This window comes from Microcaecilia unicolor, chromosome 2 (genome assembly GCF_901765095.1).
Source record: "Microcaecilia unicolor chromosome 2, aMicUni1.1, whole genome shotgun sequence".
Lineage (NCBI taxonomy): Eukaryota > Metazoa > Chordata > Amphibia > Gymnophiona > Siphonopidae > Microcaecilia > Microcaecilia unicolor.
The window spans coordinates 178,940,151-178,962,197 of NC_044032.1; the positions used below are offsets into that span (position 1 = coordinate 178,940,151).

The 22,047-nt window shown below is 43.8% G+C and overlaps 1 protein-coding gene across 1 annotated transcript in view; it reads left to right on the forward strand.

Annotated features, from left to right (window-relative positions):
• Nucleotides 1–22,047, forward strand: part of LOC115463217 (peroxisomal multifunctional enzyme type 2-like) — a 204,254-nt gene that overhangs the window by 110,734 nt on the left and 71,473 nt on the right. The window contains exons 12-14 of the mRNA XM_030193529.1: nucleotides 3,544–3,653; nucleotides 6,783–7,019; nucleotides 10,952–11,003. Of these exons, the coding sequence (XP_030049389.1) occupies nucleotides 3,544–3,653; nucleotides 6,783–7,019; nucleotides 10,952–11,003 (399 nt within the window). The remainder of the gene's footprint in view (nucleotides 1–3,543; nucleotides 3,654–6,782; nucleotides 7,020–10,951; nucleotides 11,004–22,047) is intronic.

The following is a 22,047-nucleotide window of genomic DNA, read 5'->3' on the forward strand; positions in this document are numbered from 1 at the left end:
GAGCATTTTATTTTTTATTTAATTGAAATTGATCCAAGTGTCTCTTCTGCTTTACTCTGTTTTTCCTGTCTTTAAGGGTCTCCTACCCATTTGATATTTACTCTCTCTCCATATCCACATCTATCTCCCTGTATTTCTATGCTGTCATGTCCAGCATCCTGTTCCTATCTCCCCACCCCCCATGTTCAGCATCTGCCCTGTTAGTATCTCTATCATTCCCCTTTACCAACATTGCCTGTGTCCAGTGTCCTTATGCTTACTCCGTGGCTAGCTTATCTGCTCTGTGCCCTGTCCCTCCCCATCTTTTCTTCCTGCACCCCCTTCCTTGAGTTCAGTTTCTCTCCCTCCATGGTTCCAGTGCTTTTTCTTCTCTGTTTCAACTTCCTGATCTGGTCGCTGGCTCTTTCCTGTCCTTCCTTCTCAAGTCCAGCTTCTCTTGCCCTCCTTCTCCTCTCCCAATCTGCTCTCTCTCTTCCCACCCCCTTGTCCCTTCCCTTTCAGGCAGGTCCAGCACATCCGCATCTCCCTTCCCCCCAGGTTCAACATCTTTCTCTCCCTGTCCCCTCACAAGGGGTCCATCTCCTCTGCCCCCACAAGGGGTCCCTTTCACTCCTACTTTCTACCCCTCTGGGTCTTCCAAATTTGTCTCAATTGCCAGCAGCGGCATTCAGCAGACTGCCTCTGGCCAACATCAGGACCTTTCCTCTGCCGCTTCCTCCTCCTGTCTCCTGTGATGCAATTTCCTATTTCTGCGTGGATGTGGCAGAGGAAAGGCCCTGATGCCGGCCAGAGGCAGTCTAGGTAAATTCGGAAGACCTAGGGAGGGGAGAGGTGAGAGAGAGATGTTAGCATTGTAGGGGAAGGAGACGGACGAGAGAGAGAGAAATGGTAGGGAGAGAGGGGGAGAAAAAAAAAGAGATGCTGGCTGTACCAGGGGCGTAGCCACGGGTGGGCCTGGGCCCACCCATTTTCATCTCAGGCCCACCCAGTAGAAAACAAAACGAGCCACTATCGGTCCCTCCTACCGTTGAAGCTTCAGCAGCGATGTTATGCTCCCAGCTGCACACGTCACGCCAGCACAGCAGACAATGAATCGGCAGCATCCGAAGATCCAGCTGGGGAGATGTCATCCATTCCTCACTGCAGCGCGGGACCAGCCACATGCCCGCTAACAGCTCTGCGCAGCGTTCCGACTCCGAGTCCCACCCCTTACGACACAAATGTCCTGTTTCCGACACAGAAACAGGAAGTTTGTATCCTAAGGGGCGGGACTCGGAGTCTGAACGCTGTGCAGAGCTATTAGCAGGCATGTGGCTGGTCCCGCGCTGCTATCTGAGGAATGGATGACATCTCCCCACGAATCTTCGGTGATCCGGAGGCAAGCACCAATGAAGGTCGGGTCCAGCAGGGTTGCAGGGGAAAGGAGCTGCTGCAGTGAGTGAACAGGTCAGGAAGATCATAAGATTAAGAGAGCTGAAGGGAGAGAGGGGGAAGAGGGATGGCTAGATCTTGTAAGGGCACCAGAGTTGGGGAATAAAGACATCGGAGGGTGGAGAGAAATAAAGAGGAGATGCTAGATTTGGGGGGGAGGGGGGAAGAAAAAGCTTATAGAGAAGGAATGTTAGACTTGAAGAAAGGAATGAGAGAGAATTCTAATCTACACACAGGGAGAGACTGGACAGAGAAAGGGCATGCTCGTGGGGGGGGGGGGGGGTAGAATTCTGGCCACAGGGAGAGGCAGGTCACAGAGAGGGGGTGCTGGGTATGAGAGAAGGAATGGAAGAGATCCTTGCCATGGGGAGGGACAGGTCACAGAGAGGGTGTGCTGGGCATGAGGGGGGGAGTGGGGGAAATCCTGGCCACACTGGATCACAGGAGAGGGGGGCAAGATGAAAGAGAGAAGTGACAGGAAGATGCTGGGAGGGGGTGAAGGGTGGGGAGAAGAGAGGGATCAGATGCTGGGCTAGAAGGGTGGAGGGAGAGAGACACTGGGAAAGGTGGAACCATGTGGGAGAGGCCAAGGGGGTGGCAAGGAAATAAACGCGAGGAGGATGGTGATTACAGGGGAAAGAAATATGGTAATGGGGAATAGATTGAAGATGGAAGGGAATGGATGACTGGGGAAGTAGAGAGATGGGGAATAGAACTAGTGTGTGAAAAGGAAATGGAAATCTGACAGGTATCTGAAAAGTAAAACAAAGGAAAAGGGGTTAGGATAAAATTTGGGTGGACAGAGAAAAGAAAAAAAAAGGAAAGGTCAATATGTCAGAGGCAAGTGAAGTGAGGGAATGGAACCAAGAGAGGAGAAAAAGACAAATGGACAGCAGCTGCTTGAAGGAGAAATAGCAGAAAGATTGGAAAGTTCAAAAGAGAAACTGGATCAACATGATGGAAAAAGAAAATGATCAGACAACAAAGGTAGAAAAGGCATTTTATTTTGAATCTTAACTGAAATATGATAGCTTGAGAAATGTGCATAGCGGATGTCACTTTCCTCATGAGCTAAAGTGTTTCCGTTTCTATTTTGAGTTGGGAGGTGCTGGGGGAGGGGTGGAGAATAGGGGGAGGAAGGGGGCAGGGCAGAGAGAAAATTTTGTGCCCACCCACTTTGGGCTGAGGCCCACCCAAAATTGGCTGTCTGGCTATGCCACTGGGCTGCACCCAGGAGGGGGAGAAAGAGGGATCACAACATTGGGGACAAAAAAACCCCCTGACTTTTGTATTGCTGGTTTTAAGGGTTAAGGTCTGCTGAAAACCGACCAGTTGGCTTCCCTAAGCTGAGTGGCTAAATTTATATTCAAAATGTCACTGAACTCCTTAAATTTAGGAGCATAAAAACTGTGGCTCCAGAGGTGGATTGAAGGTGAGGAAAATAACTTAGAAGCTTAGCACTGACTTTCATCACTAGGGTCATATATTAGGCTTATAAATCTGGGCAAATAAATGGCAGTCCTAAACTTATAAGTATAATTTTTTAAAGCTCCTAAATTGAGATGGATTTTCAGCTGAAAACGTAAGCTCCTAAGGGCCCTAGCGTTTTAGTGTGTGCTAACTGTGTAGATGTCCTATGGGTGTCTACATGGTTAGCGTGCACTAAAAATGCTAGCGTGCCTTTGTAAACAGGCCCTAAGTTTGGCTGAAAATAAAGGTACATTTAAGATCTTAATTTAAGCCTGAATTTAGGAGCTCAGTTTTTTTTTTTTTTTGCTTTTAATATCTAGCTTAATGTGCCTTTCCAGGTATGGCTGTCAAGATAAATCAGCTTAGGGCTGGAAGAAGTGTTTTCCGAGACTTAATCATTAATTGTTATGCCACTGCAACAGCAACAATTATTTATTATCCCATCCCTAACTCAGAGGTGCACCTACACCCTCATTTCTGTGATATATCAGAACCCTCAAAGAAGCACTTGGTGTGCTTCAGCTGTACCATTGGGTCAGACTAGCTTTTTCTAGCCTGGTTGTAGATACATATCAACTGTATACGTTATAAATAATCTAGATGCTCTTCTGAAAAAACTTGAATTTTTTCTTTTTCTTCCAGAGTCAGTGAGTACCGTGTATGAAGTATTGTCTAAAATAGATTCTGAACGAGGAATTTCCATGAATCCTGTGAGCCAAGCCTTACCGAGTTCTCTCTCTGGCATTCACCCGGTGAGCAAAATAGCCTCGCGTAATTATGCTTACAGGAAACTGCTTCCTGAGTGGTTCAGAGTAGGAGAAATTTCTTCATGATGTGTAACTGAAGAAATCCCATAACTGGATTGTAGAGAAAAAAGATACGTTTTTTGGAATGCTAAGAGTAGAAACATGACTCATGAGTGCTGTTTCCTTATTGTCCCACAGACTAGTCCAGAACTTGCAGGTGTTGTATAGATATTGTCCATCAGGTGGCGATTGAGAATACAGAATTACACTCCACTTTATTAGTTCTGTGTGCTGCTCCTAGAATTTTATGTTTTTCTATCTCTAGTAACTAGAAGATGTTGGCTTTGCAGCTCCTGGTCTAATCCAGCAGTCTAGTTCCTGGTCCTGCTGGTTAGCTGGCTCAGACTTGAGTGCAGGGGTGACACTGCTGGCTATAAGAGGCAAACCATGAGGTCTGAGTCTCTATGCCCCCCTCATCCCCAACCGCTACTGTCTCCTCAACTCTCATCCTCCTGCTTGCTAAACAACAACAACAAAAAAAGAGGATTTTTTTTTCCCGGCAGTTTGGCTGAAGGTATGGGGATGGAGGTTTCAATGAGAAGACAGTGAGAAAATGAGAAGTCTCTCTTTGCCTGCTATTAATTTTTTTTGTCCTGTCAGCGGCTTCTGTGTTACCCTCACTGCTTTACTGATGGACTGTTACTTTCATTTTCCCAGCAACTTGTTTATCACAGCTCAGCTCTATCTGCCACTTCATTTTCGGTCTGACACCTTACTGCCAGCCATAGACCTAGTGGTAAAGAATCTGAGCAGTAATGACCTAAGGGCGTCAGATGCCACTTGGTGCGCGTCTAAAAAGAAAAAGTATTTTTCAGACGCGCGCGCCAAAATTGAAATGACTGCAAGGGCCACTTTTGTAACTGGGCGGTAACTCCAATTTGGCACGCGCTTGGCACGCGTAGGCGCCTACATGGCTTAGTAAAAAGGGCCAAAAATTTCTGCAAACGCTTCTGAATGCGGTATTGAGTGGGGATACTAAGTTTTGCTGGAGTCTCGTGACTGAGCCCCTTGTGATAGGTCTAAGGCCTGGTCAGCCCACACATGACCGATAAGACCAAGGGGCTGTAAAGTCAGGCTAACTCTGTATGTGCAGAATGTCACAGAGGCATTGGTGGAATGGGACTACTGAGTACCCATGGCTGGCAATGGGCATAGGAAACGAAACACCACAGAAGTTCCAAGTGACACATTGCCTTTTCATGTATGCACTAGGTGCCAGAGCCGGTGGTGGGAAGCGGGACTGGTGGTTGGGAGGTGGGGATAGTGCTGGGCAGACTTGTACTGTCTGTGCCAGAGCCGGTGGTTGGGAGGCGGGGCTGGTGGTTGGGAGGCGAGGATAGAGCTGGGCAGACTTATACGGTCTGTGCCAGAGCCAGTGGTTGGGAGACGGGGCTGGTGGTTGGGAGGTGGGGATAGTGCTGGGCAGACTTGTACGGTCTGTGCCCTGAAAAGGACAGGTACAAATCAAAGTAGGGTATACACAAAAAGTAGCACATATGAGTTATCTTGTTGGGCAGACTGGATGGACCGTGCAGGTCTTTTTCTGCCGTCATCTACTATGTTACTATGTGTAGGTTGGGGAGCTGGTCATTTGTTTTTGACAGTGAGTTCTTTGATGGGTTGCTAGCTGCTGCTTTACAAGCTTGTTTTTCTCTTATGACCTTTGGAACATGGAACAATAGTGTGAGTGTGTGTGGGCGGACGGCAGAGGTCAAGGGGGCATGGGCAGGAGTAACATGTAGATGATATAAATGAACTTCGTGAGTTTGTGCTTGTGACTTTCCTGCACAACAAATATGCTGAGAACAAAACAATTGCAACCACATTGGGGGGGGGGACGGGACGGGACGGGACTGTGTCATCACTTGCTGAGGAGTTGGCTGGTGCAGAACACCCCCATTGCTAACTTGTACTTTGTGTCTGTTATAGTTGCTTGCTGCTAGATGTAATCTGTGAGAGAGTAATAAATAACTGCTGCAGAATCTACTTGTGTCCTGACCAGTCATTGTGTAAGTGATCCCTGATAGATGAGAGTGTAAGACTATTCAGCTGACCTGCCTGGTTCCATCTGGTGCTTACAGTTTGGAGTTTGTTATTGAAGCAGTGGTGGTCCCACCCTACTTGAGAATTGCTTTTTTGCATCCTTCAAGTTCTGGACTAGTCTACGGGATGATAAGGAAGGGGAAATTAAGGCTTACTTGATGATTTTCTTATCATTAGTCTCTGCACACTAGTCCAGAAGCCCGCCCATTATCATTTGGTTCTGTTTTGTACTTTAATGTTGTTTCTAGTTCAAAGCTCTAGAGTTTCTTTTTCAAGTTGTTCATAGATTTTATTCACTTCAGTTTCTAGTTTGACAGAACAGTGATGACATTGTGTTTCCTTGGGGCTCTTCCATTACTTTGTTACAAGCACTGAATTGTAGGTACTACATCCAGAGCTAATAGAGTACAGCACCTACTGGAGATAACGCCCACAAGTTCTGGACTAGTCTACAGGGACTAAAGGAAAGAAAATTATCAGGCAAGGCTTAATTTCTCCTTGCATAGGGAAACATTTGGTAATACCTTCCCTACACTCTGGCAATAATTTGGGATTATAACAAACACATTTTTTAAGGTATTGATCTGTCCACTGAATATGCTTAGTAAAGAATTTTCATTATTGTGTTAATTTTATCTGCTGTATGCTCACCATTAATTAATAGTGCAGACTGGATGTTCTTTTGACAAACATTAGTTAGTATTTTCGTACTTCATTTGTAGATCATTTTAAATGTGGCTTAATGTAAGGAGACACTTACCATGTTTAGCTTTTTAAACAAAAACCCTAAAACTGTTGTTTCTCTGGTTACAATTTAGTCTAAAGCTGTGCAGTTGACCAAAGAGAGAGAATCAAAAGAAGAAAACCAAATAGTACAAACAAAGCAGAAAAATGCCATTTTGAAAATCAGAAGAAATAGCCGTTTCTCACTTTACATGAAAATCTGCAAAATACACTGAATGAATTATGTTTGTGTAGAGAACAGCAGCTGATGAGCCTTATACTAAAATTGTTTCTTTATACAAATTTTAGACTAAAGCTATTGGCCAGAAGCTTCCTGCAGTAGTTTTCAGCTATAATCACTTACAGACAATTTTGTATGCGCTTGGAGTGGGCATGTCAACAAAGAATCCAGACAATCTCAAATTCCTTTATGAAGGACATGAGGACTTCTGCTGTTTTCCTACCTTTGGAGTCATCCCTAGCATGGCTGTCTTGATGGGCGAAACACTTGGCTCTACTCCTGGACTGTCTTATGATCTCACAAAGGTACATACTACTGTACATGCTTGATATCTTTATGGATATGTTTAAATGAGCTACTAGCACTTTAAACGTTGGTAAAAGTCGGAGGTGGAGGACAGTGGCGTTCCTAGGGGGGGGGGCGGTGGGTGCGGTCCGCCCCGGGTGCATGCCGCTGGGGGGGGGGGGGTGCCGTGCGCGCCTGTCCTCCGTTGTTCCATGCTTCTTCTCTGCCCCGGAACAGGTTACTTCCTGTTCCGGGGCAGAGAAGAAGCATGGAATAACGGAGGACAGGCGCGCGTGGCCCCCCCCCCCCCCCCCCCAGTGGCGTGCACCCTGCGGGGGGGGGGGGGGGGGTTCCTTCGTGGGGGTGTCCTTTCGCCGGGGGAGGGTGGTCTGCACTGCATTGGGGGGGGCGCAGTGGAGGATAAGGATATCATAATGCCCCATTTAAATATATAGTAAGGTTATAGAAGGCAGTGAAATATTAGGGTTTTTTAGTTATTTTTTACAGTTATTACAGTTGAATCTGTGCTTGCTAGACTTGCTACAGCTGAGATAGATAAATCATAGGGGGAAAGAAGGGAGAGACTTAGCATTTTCTGAAGATATGACAGTGCCACAAATTGCCATGTATGTACTAATGTGTTCCTTGAGCAGGACTATGCCAGCAATAAAGTAAGGAACAGGAAGAAATTCACCTTGCAGTTACCAGCTTATAGGCACATTTGAGTAAACATGGTGATTTCTGACACTCTTATGTACTAGGAAATACTAAGTAAAGCAGTTCGTTTTCTTGTCTAGATTTGTTTCTTCTCAAGCTTCTCTTAGCTGATGTGCTTGCTCCTTTTCCTTCTTTCCTTTTGTGCAGATCTGCAGTTTTTCCTTCCTGCATCAGTGTAGAGATCTAGTTCAGCAACTGCTCCCCCCCTTTATATTCTCGCTCTTCTCCACTTTACGTTCTCTTGTGCTCTCTCCCTCCCTCCCTCCCTCTATCTAACCTACCCACCCCTCAACACTTTTCTTTCTTTATTTCATTCAGTTTGAGTAGGGGGGGGGGGGGGGGGTATTGTCTCTGGCTTGTTTTTTTGCCTGCAGTGCTACCTTTAAAGACATTGTGACTAGAGTATTTTTGCAACAATATTTTTTCCTTGGTTAGTTTTTCAGCATACCTTGACAATAATGAACTCATTCCTAATCCAGAGTATGTGGAGTATGATCTGTCTTTCAAATTTACTGTGCATGCTTGCCATAGTACTTGCATCATACCAAAGAAACTTCCTTCTGGAGTTTATAAGATGTAACATGTATAGGCAACTTATTCAGGTGTACTTGAAAATTCCTTTTAAAACAATCCAGTAGAACCCAATATGAAGGGGAGTATTTCTGATTCTCTCTGCCACCTTAACATAAGAGCATAAAAATAACCATACTGGGTCAGACCAATGGTCAATCTAGCCCAGTGTCCTGTTTCCAACAGTGGCCAATCCAGGTACAAGTACCAGGCAGAAATCCAAATAGTAGCAACATTTCATATTACCAATCCCAGGGTAAGCAGTGGCTTCCTCATCTCTATCTGACTGCACTGGGTGGTATTTGAAGATCTTCTGTCTTCACTCAATGCATAAAATAATCACTTGGCACAGGCACCTCTGTTATCAGTGCTGTTCTCTTGTCTTTCTCCTCTACCATGATGTCCAATTTTCTTGCATTGAGCTTTTGATCACTTGGAAGTGGAATATCACAGGTCTCTTGATTTCCCATAATTCTCTTAGTCATGTTTCTAGTGCTTTTAAAGTTTCCAGTGAATGAGATATGCCATCTTATTTTGCCTTTTGGTATATAATCCTTCTCTTATTAATGGCATGTTACATTTGTACCCCGCACTTTCCCACTCATGGCAGGCTCAATGCGGCTTACATGGGGCAATGGAGGGTTAAGTGACTTGCCCAGAGTCACAAGGAGCTGCCTGTGCCTGAAGTGGGAATTGAACTCAGTTCCCCAGGACCAAAGTCCATCACCCTAACCACTAGGCCACTGCTCCACTCACTTTGAAGTCCAGTTTTACCCAAAACTTCCACTTCACTGTGACCCTCCCCTCAACCACCACCACCCTCCCCCATCATAGGATGCCTGCTGTGGTCTCATCTTCCATACCCAGACCTGACTGTAGACAAGTTGTGGTGCAGGAGAGGGATACAAATGTCATAAATAAATGTGGATTCTGGACATGGCTAATCTGATTTTGGTCTGGCTGTGGCCAGTGTGCATTGACTGGTGGGATCTATCAGTCAGTAAATCACATTATCAACACATGTCCACTCACATGACTACCACCTGCACACCTCATCTGACTCTGCTAACTGGCTTAGTTGAGTGACGAGCACACACTAAGAAGCAGTAGTGGTAGTAACTTCAGAAGTCCAGCTGAAAGCTATGGCATGATCATTGAGAATAAAACTACTATGGTGCAAGAATATTTACTGATGTGAAGATCCTGCTTTTTCAGACATGCTTCCTTCACTATCTTCAAGCCAGGAGTAATTGTCATGATGCAGTTTGATTTGGGGAGCCAGGCCTTACATTTCTTTGATACACTGTATGTGTTTTGCACACATGATTTCATACCCATAGCTATGTTGGCTCCAACCTTGTCAGCCATTTCAACTGTACAACTGGCATGGGAAGGAGCGAGTTTGGGTCGCTGTTGCCACAAAAAGGCCACTTGACCACCAGGGCATCCTAAGGTAGGCCCAGAGAGGTCCTACGAGTGGTCGCATAGGGGGCGGCCCGGGGAGACCTGTGTTCTGTTTGGGAGGGGAGGGATGTTGCAATGGTTTTGGATTCGGTTCTGGCTGAAACTGAATAGCAAATTTTGGTCGCTTTCTAATCTGAAATCAATATATATGGGCAAAAATGAATATTTTAGCTTGTTATAACATGGTTTACAGAAGGATTTCTCAACCCTATCCTTGGGACACACTTAGGCAGTCAGGTTCTCAGGATATCCAGAATGAATATGCATAAGATAAATTCGCATACAATGGAGGTAGTACATGCACATTTATCTCATACATATTCATTGTGGGTATCCTGAAAACCTGACTTGGTTAGGTGTGTCCTGAGAACTGGGTTGAAAACCACTGGTTTATACCCATTGAAATCTGTGAATCTCTTTAGAAATCATCACCTCATATCCATTAAAGAGCTCTGCAAGGCTTCAAAATCATGTGGCTTGCTTATTAGTGAAAAATGTTTTGCTAAAAATTCCAGGTGGGCCATACCCCGAAGTCTGGCAGGCCCTGTTTTAATGGAGCGGAGGAGTAGCCTGGTGGTTAGTGCAGTGGACTTTGATCCTGCTGAACTGGGTTTGATTCCCACTGCAGCTCCTTGTGACTTTGGGCAAGTCACTTAATCCTCCATTGCCCCAGGTACCTGTATATACTATGTAAACCACTTTGAATGTAGTTGCAAAAAACAAAACAAAACACAGTCCCAGTTTCCTTTCCCTTCCCTAATGGATCTGAATGGTATAAATCTGCATTTGCTGTTAGTCGAGGGTCTGGAATGTCTCCAAATTCCTGCTTTTACTTGTGAATGAAATAGACTTGAGCTCAAGTTTACAGGGATGATGCCACTGCAAGAAACTTGAAATCCAGCAATATATGGTGAAATGAGCTGTGATACCAGGAATATAAACCAATGACATTACCCTCACACTGGTCACTTTGGTAATATTCAGGTAGTTTGGTTTGAATGGGTCTTTAGCAGCAACTAATGACATCTCACTCCTTTCATGTTTGCAGCTATTTGAAATCAGAAGAATCGTATTTGCAAGAGTTTATTTGTGGTTTTCATCTAATTCATTCAGAAATGTTCTTTTGACATTTTAAAGAATAGCTGTGGAAGATGTAATTTGCCATGTCTGTAAAATGATCTTTTAATGCTGTTTTGTACAGATGCTGCATGGTGAGCAATATCTGGAGCTGTATAAACCACTGCCGACAACAGGTTAGTGCCTCCCACTACTTGTTTTTATAGTTAATATAACACAGCAGGGGAACATCCCAAATCTTATGGCTTGATTGGTTGCTTGGTTTTTCTTCCTTCTCCAGTTGTTTGTACCTAGTTTGCCATATGCAGTAGAACAGCATTTGTTCATTGCAAGAAAATCACTCTCTCTGTCGACAAGCAGAATTGAATCGGGCACACAGATGAATGATGTCATACGATAGTGCCAAGACAGAACTGTTCTCCTGTTGCTCAGAGCTAGTGTAAAGTTCTGAGTATGTGTGACCCTTTCCCCCATGTACCAGTCTACTCACTTTTGTTTTCTGCTCTGCTGAGCAGATGTAAAAACACAGCTCTCCTAGAAGTTTTTGAAGAGTCTTTTGTTCTACCAAAACTATATGTGTCATTTTCTCAGAATTTTGTTATTCGCTCCTTATGGCAGTGTGTTGGCAATGTGGACCCATTATGCAGGCCAAACCAGTCTTAAGACCATCTTCTACCCATGCAAGAAAAATGATGCTCACAAAATTCTGGAAGACTGTTGTGCGTGGCAGGTGTTCTCAAGGCCTAGGAAACGGACTTTAAGGCCCCGGGTACACTACAAAGAGGAAAAGCAACTCCTGATTAAGAAAATGTCCTCTGTACAGCAGATGTCTGGGTCTTTCTTCCGTAGATGTTGCCTCCATTCTGTCATGCAGTGCATTCTGATAATAATGAAGGAAGGAAATGCCCTACTTCTTTAGAGAATCAGTCTCAACTGAAAGTGCAAGTATCTTCAGTGCTGCCTCACTGGTCTCAGCAGAAGCAACATTTCAAAGCACTGCTGCCCCTGTGCCTTTAAGAGGGCCAACTGCTGACCTGTGTTTTTGCTTACATCAGTACCATCTTGAATTGCCTGAAGTAGGGAATGGGGGAGGGTTGGAACAATAGCAGCCAGAGCTTCAATACTTGGGGCCAGATGCACTAAACCTTAACGACCCTCTAACAACCCTTTAACGAAAGAAATTCCTAACCGTTGCATGCATTAAAGGCCTTTTTCCGACGAAGCAAGCAGCTAACGAAAACGGAATACAAAAGAGTAACTACCATTGTAATGTGGGCGATTCGGGATGCACTAACAATACCGACGATTACACCGAATCATTTACCACGACATATTAAACGTATGGTCAGAGCAGTCGTAAAGGCCTGAGCTGTCATCTCCCTGCTTCCCCCGCACCTTAAAATTCCAAGCTGGCATGTTGAAAAACAAAATAAACACAAACATGTGGCTCCCCGCTTCCCTCTGCATACAATACAAACGAAACGAAAACAAAATAAAAAAGGACTGGGAGGGGGCAAGGGCGCTCGTCAGGAGCGTCCTGTATGGATGGCCTTGCCCCCGTCCCCCCCCCCCCCCAGGTTGCCGCTGCTCCCCGCTTCTGCATGTATTAAATAAAAAACAAAAACAAAAAACCAAAGTTTAGCAGCCCCGGTCCCCCTCCCTTCCTCTCTCTGTTTTTCTCCTTCACCCACAGCTCCGCCTCCGGCCATTTTCCGCCCCTGTGCCCTGCCCCCCTGAGCTTGTCGCTGCCGCTCCCCCCCTGTACCGGACTCCCCCCCCCCCCGCTTTACCGGCTCGCGCTGCACGAGCAAGATCAGTGCTGCCTTCTCCGACGTCCCTCTGTTCTTCCTGGGCCCGCCCTCCTCTGACGTAAGTTACCCACGTCAGAGGAGGGCGGGCCCAGGAAGAACAGAGGGACATCGGAGAAGGCAGCACTGATCGCTGATCAGCTGTTCTTGCCCGTGCAGCACCTTCACACAGAGGTGAGAGGCGCTGCGCGGGCCAGTAAAGCGGCGGGGGGGGGGGGGGTCCGGTAGAGGGGGGGGGAGCGGCAGCGACGAGCTCAGGGGGCGGGGCACGGGGCGGAGGGAGGCGGAGCTGTGTTAGAAGGAGAAAAACAGAGAGAGGAAGGGAGGGGGACCGGGGCTGCTAAACTTTGGTTTTTTGTTTTTATTTGTTATATAATACATGCAGAAGCAGGGAGCAGCGACGACCTCGGGGTGGGGGGGGGGGGGGGGGGCAAGGGTGTCCATACAGGACGCTCCTGACGAGCGCCTTTGCCCCTTTTATTTTCAACGTGTTTTTTTTTTTTGGGGGGTTTTGACGTTTGTGGCATGCGCAGAGCAGCCAGCATTACGCTTGGCTGCTCTGTGCATGCTTTACGGGCAGGTTAACGACGGGGATTACACTTCTGTAATGCATTCGACTTACAAATACCGAACCGAACATGTGGGACTTCTGTTTTTAGTGCATTCTTCGTTCTTTCAACTTTGGTAAGGACTTTTACGTTTTTGATTTTTTAACGTATGGTTGATGCATCTGGGCCTTGGTGTCTTATCAAGGGTAAGTAGGTGCAAAGAAGAAGGGAAAAAGAAACTGAGGGGAGAGGAAGAGCCTAGAACAGGATCCTAATGACAAAGGAGCAAAAACATTTGACTGCTTGGAACTGGGAAGGGAAAGACAATGTGACTGCTGGGTATGGGAGAGAGAAATAGATTCAGGTTAAATAAATTTATTGGCATGACAATTTTACATATGTTGCTAAAGTAATACATTACAGGGCAATTGTATAACAGTAGGAGCTTATTCTATAAAGGAAAGTAGGCACCCTACTAACTTAACTGGGTATATACGCATGTAATACTTACGTGCTACTCCTTACACCTGCCGTAGAGCTGGTGCAAATATTTGTGCCTAAATTCTAGAGGTTACGCATGTAACTTATAGAAAAGTGTGAACATTGCCCCTGTGTGGGCCCACTCTTGCAAATACACACTATGTGTAAGATATGCCTGTATTTAGAAAACACCACTTAGGCAGAAAATTGGCATATACCGTTTATACTTGACTATAAGTAGAGATTTTTGGGCCTAGAAAAGCCCAAAAATTGGGATCTCTGCTCATAGTTGAGAACACATATTTCTGCTCTTCCTCCTTTTCCCCACAGTGATCGACATGACTTTCTCTTTCCCCTCCTCCCTACAGTGACCGGCGTTTCTTCTTACCAATATTGCCTGCATGCTGCCTCTGATGCTACTGCTGACACCGAAGTACCATAACTGCAAGCTGTGCCGATGCAGGGCCTTGAGTGTTTGTGCATGCTCAAGGCCTGTTGGTTCCTAGTGGGATCAGACAGGCCTTGAGCATGTGCAGATAGATGCTCAAGGCTCCTCACTGGCCCTGCTTGCAGCTATGATGTTAGCCGTTGCATCAGGGGCAGCGTCAGGTGGTATCGTTAAGGAGAAACACTGATTGATGCGGGGGGGAGGGGGGAAGAAAGATGTGCTGGTCACCGTGGTGGGAAGGAGTGACAGAGGCACCTCTGACTTGCTCCAGGAGGGCTCTGTGGCAAGCTGACAGAATTCAGGCTATGAGGCACAATAGAATGTGGAGGTATTGAAACGAATAGGCCATTACAAATGGAGGGGGAGGTAGGATGAAAATAATGAAATAAGAAAGATAAGACAGGAAGAAAACATGATCTACTGAAGTCTATTGATTGAGGGAAGCAGCAGTCCAGCTTCCCAGCAAAATCAAATATTTTACAATTCTACATTGGCTAGGATCAGATCAGTATTGGGATGTATCATAGATTTCCACATACACTTTGAAGCTGAAATACTATCAGTTCTTTGGGCATGTTTTCTAGCATTACTACATCTACGTGCTGTCTTTCCTGGACACCCAAGGATTTACATACCCTACTTAATGCAACTGTTCTATCTAAATTCAGTTACTGTAATTCTCTCTATAATGCTCTCAATTTTCTTTATCTTTATTTATTGGGATTGATTCACCACCACATTGTACATCAGATACAGTTTAACATAAAACTTACAATTTTGTTAACAGCATAACAATAATAAAAATGGCCAAATATAAACATTAATACAATAAAAGAGGTTAATTTGAGAGCTACAAATTAAAACCCAATAGGACTATCATGAAACTGTATAAAAAAATAACAGCACTGAAATTCAAATAACAAAGATATAATACAGTGTTGGCATAATATTAATGATGCATCTAATAAATACCCCTTAGAACATTCAAATAGATTTGATGCTAATGCTTTTATACAACACCATGTAGCTGAGTGCCCAAGTGCAGATATATAAATGGGGACAAGTTGGGCGGTACAAAGTCAGTTGGGATAAATAGATGGGTGGCTATACTCTAGGCAAGTTCTTTGTATAGTTAAGGAACTGGTGTAAGTTACAGTGTGTGTAGCAAGCTAGTCCAGGTGTAGAGTGGTGTATAATCAGTCACCCTATGTATTAAAGACTTGGGAGAAAATCCAGGCTTTCATCTTCCTGAAGTAGAGGTAGTCTTGAGTTAGATGTAGCCCTTCCCCCCCCCCCCCCCCCCCCCCCCCCGGGAGTAAATTCCAGCGCGTGGAGGCTACTCCTGAGAAGGCTCGCTGGCTGGTATCACATTGTGCAATGTATCTGCTATTAAGTGTCTTCAAACAATACAAAACACTGAGGTAAAATTGCTCTACTCTACTCATGTGTTCTATACTTTCAAATTCCTCAATGTTTGTTATGCAGTCCAGGCAAGGTTTTTTTCCAACAATTGTTTATAGTAACCTGCCTGACGCCATCCAAGGCTATCCCAACGTAGTTGGTGACATTGTGTATGGTTACTGTCTAGTAGTCCAGCATGGTGGTTTCTTCGTTGGCATCTAGAGCTTCACAGGCACTTGAAAGCCTTTATTATTCCCTGATTGAAGAGCTGGATGATGAACATTGTGTTCAGGGTAATGAACAGATCCTCATTGTTGGGGTGTGCATTTTCTAGTAATAGTGCATTATTCAAAATCAGCAGTACCTTAAAGGCTAGATTCTTACGGTGGAGATACTGTTTAACTTCTGGAATGAAACAGTTGTTGAACCAATCCCAGAATAATTCAGACGTCATCCAAGCTTTGCGGTTCCATCTCTAATGGACTAGCATGCACTTCAGGTTCTTTCCTTTAAGAGAGCACGAGGATTTGGGGCTCTGTACAGCATAAGAGGATTGCATTTGAAATCACCCTTGGCATTGGTGCACAATAACGGGGTGGTGTGATCTTTAAATATCTTAAAACTAGGAGCTTTGGCTGCCATTTTTGTTATATATGTCTGTTTGCCAGCCTAAGTCAGTCTCATCAACTTTAAAAACCATCCTTGGCACATAACACTTTTCTTCTATCACACTTAACAGATATGTTTTATATTCTTCTGCAGCTTCATTGTCAGCTGGACCTGCCTCGCCATAAAGGCTTACATTTTTAAGTGTATATCACCTTTTAAAAAGCACAAACCAGCCAGAACTAGCAGAAAAGGGTTTCACGTTTTCCTGACCCTGGGTGACTTGTTTATAAATCTGTTTAGTTTTCATCCTCACAGCAATGCTGGCCGCAGTGCTTTTTTTTTTTTTCATCTACCATTTGTATTATCCACAAATTTAACTGCTTTTCCATCTTTTCCATTGACTCATCACGAACCACAGGTGGTGTTTTGGAATTTTCTGGTTCTTCTTCACGAACAGACCACAATCTCTAACTCTTTTGCTGGATGGATCGGATTGTTGATTCATTAACCTTAAACTCACAAGTGATTATATGCAATTTGAAAGGACAATTACAGGTTATTTGTATCAAGCAGAGTAAAATTTTCAAAAAGTTTTTTTTTTCAGTGGGGGTTTTTCTGTCTATGATGACTTGTTGTGCGTGCAAACATATTTGAATGTCAATTAACTTCTCAGTTGCCGCACTAGTTGAGACTTTTCCCCTCCCCCCTTTTTCTGATTTTTGAAATTTTGATATGGGCAGTATCACTCTCCCTATTGAGGTTTTTTGTTATTTCAATATTTCTAGCAGTTGTGTTGATCTGAATGTGATATTGTGAATGTATAAGTAGGCTTCTGGGAACGTTTAGGGTTGGGGATAGCTAGATGTCTTGCAGATGGGCGGCTTTTTTTCTATTATGACACACACCTGAAAAGTCTACAGGAAATAGCTAGCAATATAGATGACGTGATTTGATTATGGGGCTCAGGTGTAGACGTATTGTGGAGGTTGCACTTTTATGAGGTAAAATTGTTTGTATGGTGATCTCCATCACCCAGCTGCACCTAGAAAGCCTTGAGCCAGATGTACTCCACTGTTGCTATATTCTGCAGGTAAGCACAGACCTCTCATCCCACCCTTCCCCTTCTGATTTCTTTTGGAAAGCAGACCTGAGACATTCTCTTCCCTATGTATCTAATTACCAAGGACTCCTTGCTTTTTGCAGGACCTGGATGCAGGGCAGGATAGAGCACTATCCTGGTCAGCAGGAATACAAGGGGCAGCAGTGCCCTGTTATACTGTGGACTGTGATACTGAAACAAAACTGTTTCAAGCCTATGTACAAATGTCTTATTCTCAAATGGACACACCCAGTTGTGGCTGCCTGCAAGGGTGGGAATGGATCTATGCACCATCTTTTCCACTGGTCTTGGATCGAGCACTCCCAAGAGCTGTGTTTTTTTTTTTTTTTTTTTTGGGGGGGCGGGGGGGGGGGGGGGGGGGTTGCATAGACTGGGAGCTGTACACTGTTAGCTTGCCTGTGGGAATCCACAAAGCTGTATATCATCTCATTCTGTTCAGTCTCTTTTCCCCTTTTTGTTACATTGATCCAAAGCTATGGAATCAATGGACATTTTTATAGCTTCAGATAATGCAAAATACATGCTTTAGTTGATGTATTTATATGTAGTAAACAATGGCTGATCAAGACCAGCATGGTCCATCCAGACTTCCCAGTAAGGTGGTCAGGGTTGTAATGGCCACTCCATCAGTATCACAAACTACCATATTTTAACAATTTCATCAGAAACATCTTTAACATGCTTAACATTCTCTTCCATAGTGGGGCATAGCTTGAACATAGTTCTGCATATTCTGTTCACAAGATTTAGTACATAGAGATAACTGCCCTCTCCCCTCCCCTCCCCTCCCCATGCCATGCCTTTGTTTAGGGATGTAACAGTCCAATGCATGTTTCTCCTCATTCATTTGTTTATAGTTGGAACTTCTGCTCCTCCTTCATGCTTTTTATGAGGTGCAAAAATCATTTAACTTTTGATTGACCAGAAATGCTCTACCCTTAGGTTCTGTTCTCTTGCTATTTAGGGATCTTTTGAGTTTTATCCCATGTGTCTTTGAATTCCTTCACTGTTTATGTCTCTACCTCCCTTGCCATAAAAACATATTGGCTGATGCTTCTTTAACAATATAAACTTAAAAGTAAGACAAGGATTAAATCCTTTTGGCTTCATTCCATGTCCTTTAGTTCTATAGCTTCTCCTTTGAAAATGATTCCTTTTGTAACATTAAGTCTTTTTCATTTGTCTTTTGGTACAGACACCATGCCATGTTGGTTGTTTTCCGTTGGACTGCTTCCATTTTCTTTGTAGTAAATGAGGTACAGTTCCAAATACAGTACTCCGTGAGGCCTCACCAATGACCTAAGGCATTATAATTTCCTTTCTGCTTGTTATGCACCTCTTTCTGCCACCCAGTAATGTTACTGTCATTAGCCTCTACTTTGCCACATTGTTTTCTAACCTTGAAATCCTCCAGTCGCTATCATCCTAAAGTCTTTCCCCTGATCAGTGCATATCAGCCTCTAGCCTCCTATCACATACAGCCCATTTGAACTTCTGTACTCCAAATGCATCATTTTACCTTTCTTCACATTAAAGCTTAACTGGTAAACATTAGATCATTTTTCTAATTTTTGTAGATCACATCTCATGTCTGCTTCCTTGGGCGTGTCCATTTTTTACATCTTTGTGTCTTCTGAAAAAAGACAAACTTCTCTCCTAGTCCTTCATCAATATCACTTAGAGAAGGGAATGGGCCCCAAAATTGATTCCTGAGGCACTCCAACACTTGCCTTTTTTCTAAATAATCTGTCAGTCAACCAGATTCAGTCCAGTTTGCCACTGTGGGACCCAGCAGCAGGCTGCTCAGATTATTTATGAGCCTTTTATAAAAAAAAAAAAAAAAAAAACTAGCAAAGACTTTGCTGATATCTAAGTAGACCACATCCAGTGCATGCCCACAATCAAGTTCTCCAGTTGAAGAAAGCAGTTTAGTTTGAGTGGACTCCTCTCTCTACTGCGGCCTGCCTCTCTGACATAACTTCCTGTAGAGAGAAGAGGCCAGTGTCAGCAACAGGGCAACCTATGGGAATTGCTGCTGCTTCTGCCACCGCCTTTTGGAAAACAATAAAAGAAGGTAGATTCATGGAAGAGAGTTGAGGAAGGGGGTGGGGGGGAAGATGCCAGACCGTGGCTGGTGGGGGGGATGCTACTCCATGAAGAGTGCCGCCTGAGGCCCCTGCCTCAGTTGGCCTGATGGTAGGGCCACCACTGTTTTCAGGATAACCAGAATGAATGTGCGCAAGGTAAGATTTGCATGCATTGCCTTCATTACATGCAAATCCATCTCGGTCAAACTCATTGTGGTTATACTGAAAACCAGCCTGTCCAGAGGTATGTTTTGAGATTAGCATGAGAAACACTACCTTAAGACTCCTTCTCCTTTAGAGTCCGTGGTTTGTATCTCATCTGGCCATGTGGGTTGTTCCACTGTCTGTGTAGTGGATTGTTCTTAAACACTTTCTTCTACTGAAAGTGTGGTGTCTACTTATCAGTGACCATCTCTGGAAAAAGGTGCCTAAAGTAGTGGATCCAAATGGCCAATTTTTCATTTCCCGGGTCCATAAACAGTCTGCAAAGGTTGCATGTTTGAACTTCTGCAACTTTTTTTATTCTTTCACATAAAGGATGGGGGTTTGTACTGTAGTATTACAAATTGTTTGCTCTTACAGAATCATTAAAACCTTATGTTTTGTTTCTGGTGACTTTAGCCACCTTTTCCCAGAGGTTGGTCACATATATTCTTTTATCAGTAGTTATCTGTGGTCTTTCTCCAGGAATTTTTCTGTGCACACAAAAAATATTTGTTTTACATCTGTGCTTTTTCATCATCACACTCCATAGTCCACACCTTGTTCCTCAGCACTTTTCAGTCTTACAATTCACTTCTAGCCTTCCTCCTCTCCTAACATATGAAAGAATCTTGTGTCCACGTGTTACATGCTTAACCACTGTTTCTTCTGCCTCTACTTTTGCCGCACTGATTTCTTTGCCTTTTTAAGCTTTATTTGGTGTTCGTTTCTGTGTTCCTTTTCTTTTGGTTTTGTATTTGTGGATGCTGTCTCTTTGCCTTTAATTTTTTAGCTGCTTTCCTTGGAGAAGAATTTTTTTCCTTTTTCTCTTGTTTTAATATACTTTCCTTACATAAAGGTCTGTTGCCATTTTTATAGCTCTTTTAATCTTAGCCATTTTGCATTCCTTCTATAAGGGAATTCCTTTTATTAAAGTCAGTCGTGTTTGATATCTAGGACTTTGAGCTTGGAGTGTGTGGACTCCACTTTAGCTTTTATATCAAACTGTAACGTGTTGAATGCTGCTGGCCAGATGGACAATACACTCAGCCATTAGATACACTTGATTCATTTTGTAAGTAGTAGATCTAGTGTTGACCGTTCCTTATAAGAGCCAATACAATTTGTATGAATAATGCTCCCTTAAAGTATCCATAATCTCTGTACTTCTCAGTTTTGTAGATGACGAAGACAAATCCACACCCAATAGATTAAACTCTGCCAGTGACATCACTTTTCCTTTTCTGTCCTTTTTAGTATGTATCTTTGATCAGATCTCTGCCCAGTTCTTCTATTTGTCTGAAGTCTGTAGGCTCTTGTCACTGTGAATGGAAGAGCCATCTCCATTTCCCCCCCATACCCTGCATTTAAATGATTGCAGGTAAGCGTAAATATAATCGTGTCATCTATCTGCTTTACCAAGAACATTGGCTTCCTTTACATTCTTGTGTGCAATTTAAGGTACTGAACTTTGATTCTTAAATCCTTACAAATCAGTCAACCTTCTAGTTCAGTACTTGTCACCTTATTCTCCTGTGTTTCTGTAGACCAACCTCTTTTAGTGGTGCCATCATTGCAGACAGTCCCTTAACCTCCTTTTGGAACACCGCGCTTTCCCCACTCATGGCAGGCTCAATGCGGCTCACATGGGGCAATGGAGGGTTAAGTGACTTGCCCAGGGTCACAAGGAGCTGCCTGTGCCTGAAGTGGGAATCGAACTCAGTTCCTCAGTTCACCAGGACCAAAGTCCACCACCCTAACCACTAGGCCACTCCTCCACAATGTTTTCAGTTGCTGGACCTTTACTCTAGAATGCACTTCTGCTTAACCTGCGTAAACTACGTTCATATGGAGTTAAGAAGGCTCTCAAAACTTTCCTTATTCAGCAAATATATGATTTTTTTTTAGGATCCAGATAATTTTGTTTTCTCGCCTTTTTTAATTCAGCTGTGGAGGCAGCGTTACTTGCTTACTTTTGATTGTATTGACTGTTTTTTGTCCTCTTTTTTTTTTTTTTTTTTTTTCCCCCTACTACTGGTCTATTATTATTGTATTGTAGTTTTTTTTCTGATATGAGACTCTTTTGTTGTTGTTTATATTGTACACAGCTATGATGATATTCTCCTTAGCGTTATATCAAATAGAGGAAACCCGAAACCTGATTTTAGGTTTGTCCTATCTTGTTCAGATTATTTTATTACTTTAAGTTATTGTTATCATAATCAGATTATTTTAATATTTTGTATATATTGAGATAGTTAAACCTTCATGTTAAGGGAAGATGGTGTAAACTAAAATATAATCCGGGCGGGCTCGACCCATTAGGCCACTCTTTTCAGGAGAGGCATCTTCCACTTCCTTCCTCCACCCCGTTTCTTTGATTTTTACCTTCTTTTACATTTTTTTAAAAAGCGGTAGTGATTCCCTACGCTGCCCTGCTACCGGCCCCAACCTTTCCTTTTTTGCAGCCGTCTGTCTGATGTAACTTCCTGTTTCCTCAGAGGTGGCCGCAGTAGAG